Source organism: Salvelinus namaycush, unplaced genomic scaffold (genome assembly GCF_016432855.1).
Source record: "Salvelinus namaycush isolate Seneca unplaced genomic scaffold, SaNama_1.0 Scaffold342, whole genome shotgun sequence".
Classification (NCBI taxonomy): domain Eukaryota; kingdom Metazoa; phylum Chordata; class Actinopteri; order Salmoniformes; family Salmonidae; genus Salvelinus; species Salvelinus namaycush.
Window position 1 is genome coordinate 219,509 of NW_024060364.1, and position 5,654 is coordinate 225,162.

The following is a 5,654-nucleotide window of genomic DNA, read 5'->3' on the forward strand; positions in this document are numbered from 1 at the left end:
ATGCGCATGTTCAGACTGATGGTGGTCACATGTGAGTATACAAAATCTGTATCTGATGCAGATTAGAATTTAACTATATATGACCAAATGTTTGTAATTGAAGTATTTGTCATATGATTTGAGGGACATTCAGTTCCTATTGTGCAAATAAGTATTCAAAACAAAATCATATAACAAATGTCACATTTTGTGCCTGGAATAAGAGACCAAATGCTCAACTTGACTATAATACACTTAGTATAACTGAAATGCTGGAGTGTAGCTTCATGGTCCAAGTGCATATGATGTTGAATGTTGCTGAACTAGCTGTGTGATGTTGTTTCAGTGCTGGCTGCAGCTTGCTGTACACTAACGGATGGAGGTACTGTATGTAATACTGATGATACTACTTAACCAAGCTAATGTGAGTGGTGTGTAATTCCTGTTTATTTGTCCTGGCAGCAATCAGCATCACGTGTGAAGGCTCTGATGCTTTACTGCAATGTGGTAAGCTAGTCAACCCTACAGTATACTCACCGACCACCTATGATAGTTTCTACTGTAGATTAGCATCACTAGCCCACACCATAGAGACCCATACTTGGCTCTCCTTTGTCCCTCACCTTTCTCCTTTTCATTCCCTCTTCCCCATCTCCCTCAGATGGAGGTAAGATTCAAATCAAGCGTGCCAACTATGGTCGTCGTCAACACGATGTGTGTTCCATTGGGCGCCCCGATAACCAACTCACCGACACCAACTGCCTCAGCCAATCCACCACCAGCAAGATGGCAGAAAGGTACTGGAACCTGTGTTTATCTGTAGAAACTCCTTGACTAGTGTTAACCAGCAAGATGGCATGACCTCTACCTGTCTTTGAAACACACAGATGCGGTGGGAAGAGCGAGTGTGTTGTGCCGGCATCCAATTTCGTTTTTGGAGACCCCTGTGTCGGGACTTACAAGTACCTGGACATCAAATACTCCTGTGTCCAACAGCAAGAAACAAGTCAGTCTCTGAATGTGTGCTAATAACACTTAGTGGTGGGCACCAATATCCATAATTAGATTGAACGTACTATCGGTATGACTGTGGCATGTTGGGATATTGTTTAATACTCCTACCCACTTGACTCTTTTGTAAAAGAATGTACTCTGCTAATAGCTAGAAAAGGAATAGAATTGGTTGGTTCCCCTATGGTACCAGCTTGCTAACTAGGTTTTATTAAATGCCGTCTTATGGCCACAACGTTTCATACATGCATGGTTTCTCAACGTGTAAACCACCCTCACCTGCTAACTAACCCTTGCTAGCCAACAAGCTGTGGTTATTGAAAAATGTAGCCGGCAACAACTTTAGTTTGCGTAGCCTATAGGCAGGTCAGGGACCTGGAAGTGTGGTGCCAAGACGACAAAGGAGCTGATTGTGGACTACAGGAAGCGGAGGGCTGAGCCTCTCCCTACCAGGAGGCAAACATTTTTTCGTATCAGCCCCCCGAACCTCAATTCTACAGCTGCACCATTGAGAGCTTTTTGACTGGCTGCATCGACACTAGGTATGGCATCTGACTGCAAGGTGCTACAGAGGGTAGTGTGTACGGCCCAGTACATCACTCAGGCTGGGCTCCCTGCCATCAGAATCTCGACACCACGTGTGTCTGAAGGCCCTACATACAGACTCGAGCCACCCAAGTCATACTGGTCTCTGCTACTCCATAACAGATGGTACGGGTGCACCAACTCTGGAACCAACAGGACCTTGAATGGCTTCTACTTCCTCCAAGCCATAAAACTGCTGAATGACTACCCCGACCATCTGCATTGACCCTTTTTGCAGTAACCTTTTCGACTTGTCTCATATGCTGCTGCTGCTCCTTGTTATATGTACATATCTCGCTCAATTAGCCAGCAAGAACATGGAAGGGAAGTGTCTCGAGCTTATTTGATGGTTGTGCACACTTCATCTGGTTTACCACTGAATATGTTTCAGTGAACGGTAACTAGCTAGCGCAACTCCCACAGATTGGTAGGGTCTATAGCTAATCTGACAGATGGCACAGCACAAACTGCATAGAAATACAGATTTGGTGTAGCGGGTCGACCTGTTTCACCAGCTTACCAACTGTTCAAAAGGAAGTGAAACTACAAGATAACTGTGGAAGATGACGAGCCTAACTTTTTATACTTTAGTTCATGCCAACATGTTTAAAATGCACCTGAAATCAACATTCCCTATTAGTGCCCATCACTAACACTTCACCAGGAAAATGTGTGTCTTAATTTGTGTGGTGTAACTCCTGTGTTGTCCTTGCAGTAAGCAGCATCATATGTGAAGGCTCTGATTCTCAACTACTATGTGGTAAGCTGGTCAACACTACCGTACGGTGTATTCATGTGGTGACGTATGTTAGTCACTAGCCCACACAAACAACCAGATTTGGTAATCCTTTTCTTCGTTCTCTTCCTCAGATCGGGGTGAGATCCATATTCAGCGTGCCAACTATGGTCGTCGTCAACACGATGTGTGTTCCATTGGGCGCCCACATAAACAACTCAAAAACACCAACTGCCTCAGCCCATCCACCACCAGCACAATGGCAAAAAGGTACTGAAACCTTTAGTGTGCATATACCTGTAGGCACTCATTGGCTGTGATGTTAACCTCTACCTGTTTCACAGGTGTGACGGAGAGCGCCAGTGTATCGTCAAGGTATCCAACTCCGTGTTCGGCGACCCCTGTGTCGGAACCTACAAGTACTTGGATGTGGCTTACACCTGTTACTGAATGTGAGTGTTGAATATGTTCATGCACACATGACTGGGAACTAGAATGCTGGTACTGATGGTTTGTCTTGCAGGATATCTTCCTGGGGAACCTGAAGATGCACAAGGCTTCTGGGACATTTTCATCGGGTCGTGCTGTTTTCCTCCAACCGCCAAATCTACTTCAGTGACCAATGTAAACCTGTGCATTTTGTGCTGAAACATTTCTTAAACCATTTCTGAACTGGTTGTTGGTCTGAATTAAATGACGTGGCTGGAAGACGATACTGGTTGCCTCTTGTATATTACTAAATGTCACACCAATATTACTGACCATGTGTCCGGTTTTCTCTCTTACACGGTGTTCACCGGTCTCATTTGTACCTGGGGCTAACGTGCCTTTGTCTTGATGTCTGTAATCTGTGCCCACCTTTAGGCAGTTGTAGACAAGTTTAATACTCATTGTGATCTCTTTCCTGACCACCTCAGGCGGTGTGATCTGGATGGTCAAACAATTTTTAAATCAATTGAACCTGCCTCTCAAATCACTGACGGGTAGTACTTATGCCATCAGCAGCCTTAATGGTCCTAATTTGTATTAATCACCAGCTAAGCTGGTCACAAAGCAGACCTGGATGGGTGAGAAATGTTTATACAATGTGTAGACCCTACAAACATGGATAGTTAAGTGGTTGGATCATGAACCAATTGTTACTGTGTAAATTCAGCTAGACTATTTCTTCTCTTACTAAACATACTTCCAGAGAAGCTGCCCAACTACATCACATTAGTCTAACAGCTTCTTATCCAGAGACACACAGGGTCACAGGCACGTCGACAAATCTCCCACAATGTCAAAGGGGGACCTGACTGATACAGCCATCCAAGAGCTGGCCCTCAACCATCACATTCCACCCTGAGAAATAAAATAATTCTATTCCCTGCCCTATGCACCACCAAATAAGAGAAACAACCATGAAAAACAGCCAGGCCAACAATGTTTGAGTGCATGTATGGCACCATGTCCATCTGAGGATTCATTTGTACAAACACCTGCATGGCATAAGCCTTAACTGTATCAACACAGCCCCTCAGTGTCATTCAAATGTATTGGTTTTATCTGGAATGTATTTTACATCTCATTCTATCCTTTGCCCAGCAACTTCACCCCCACTTGTCTCCAATTCCACATCCCAACCCTCAGCTTCCCTTAGCCCATCCCACCTGTCTCTGCTGGCCACACTTTGGATTTCTACGCAGCATATTTCAACTATGCTGTGATTAACATACCATTTCTATTGAATAGACTCTACAGACTGTTGGAAAAACGTTAATAGTATTAGTAATTGATCTCCAACAGTATATCTAGGGTCAATTTTAGATCAATGTTTTGCATTTTCAACTATTCCTGAGCACCTACTTGAGGGCAATACTAAGATAAATGGTCAATTGATTCTGCATTAGCTGAAAAGCACAAGTCTTGAATCATCGAGAGGAATCTCTTCCCAACAATTTTGCAATCTGTATGGCACATATCAACATCCTGGTCCTCAAATGAAACTGGTATACATTCCTATTTATGCTATTTTTATTCCACTGCAAGTTTTGATCCTGTTAAATTGGGCAGACAGACCACTTCCCTACCTCCTTCTGCTGCCACCTGCCTCCATTTTTGGTGTAATGCTGTAATCAATTGGTTATAATCTTGGACTGAGCAGACCTTTCCATATATTTCTGATAACTCTAAAAGACAACTCACCCATTCCAATTTACAATATAATTTAATAACAAAATACCCTTTTCAAACTGTTTCCCATAAATACAGGTATTTTATCAACCAGCACATTTAAATTCAGCATTAATCTGTTTGGCCTGCAGGGGCAGTATTGAGTAGCCGGATAAAAGGTGCCCATTTCAAACGGCCTTGTACTCAATTCTTGCTCGTACAATATGCTTATTACTATTGGATAGAAAACACTCTAGTTTCTAAAACCGTTTGAATTATATCTGTGAGTAAAACAGAACTAATTTTGCAGCAAACTTCCTGACAGGAAGTGGAAAATCTGAAATCGATGCTCTGTTCTAGGGCCTGCCTATAAAGGTCCTTGATATTTATTAGAATACATGCACTTCATACGTCTTCCACTAGATGTCGACAGGCAGTGAGAGAAGAAATGGAGTGTATAACTTGATCTGGGGTCGAATAAAAGCTCTCGGCATGACTTGTCACCAGTTTCCTGTTTTCTGGAGAGCGCGTGAAGGGACCTGGTTTTGCTATCTGATAAGCTGTCGTTATAGACGACTAATATCTCCGGCTTTGATTTTATTTGATACATGTGACAATATCATCGTAAAGTATGTTTTTTCAATATAGTTTTATTAGATTATTGAAATTTATTCGGGACGTTAGGCGTGTTGCGTTGTGTGCCTTTGTTCAGGAAGGAGAGCTTTGCGCTACTTTGCTAGCTTTCCGTGCTAATTGACTGGAGAAGAGGACATTCTAAATCCAAACAACGATTGTTCGTGACAAAGGACCCCTTGTACAACATTCTGATGAAAGATCATCAAAAGTAGGACCCATTTTATGATGCTATTTTATATATCTGTCGAACATGTGAAATAGTCGTTTGCGCCCAGATTTTGGGTACTCTCTCGCTATACCTAAGCTGGATGTCGTAATGAAGTTATTTTTAGAATTCTAACACGGCGATTGCATTAAGAACTAGTGTATCTATCATTTCCTATACAACATGTATTTTTTAGTAACGTTTATGTATAGTTATTTGGTCAGAATAGTTGAGTGCCATAAAAATATCCGCACATTCTGGGAAAAAGCTGCTACGTTAGCACAATGTATAACCACTGATTTCAGCTCTAAATATGCACATTTTCGAACAAAACATAAGTGTATGTAT

At 42.4% G+C, this 5,654-nt stretch overlaps 1 protein-coding gene across 1 annotated transcript; it reads left to right on the forward strand.

Moving 5' to 3' along the window:
- On the forward strand, positions 1–2,761 carry LOC120040328 (L-rhamnose-binding lectin CSL3). Its single transcript, XM_038985519.1, has 8 exons — positions 1–31; positions 326–361; positions 442–486; positions 641–776; positions 867–985; positions 2,291–2,335; positions 2,446–2,581; positions 2,656–2,761. The coding sequence occupies exons 1-8, from the start codon at positions 1–3 to the stop codon at positions 2,759–2,761; spliced, it is 654 nt and encodes a 217-aa protein (XP_038841447.1).
- The last annotated feature ends 2,893 nt before the right edge of the window (positions 2,762–5,654 follow it).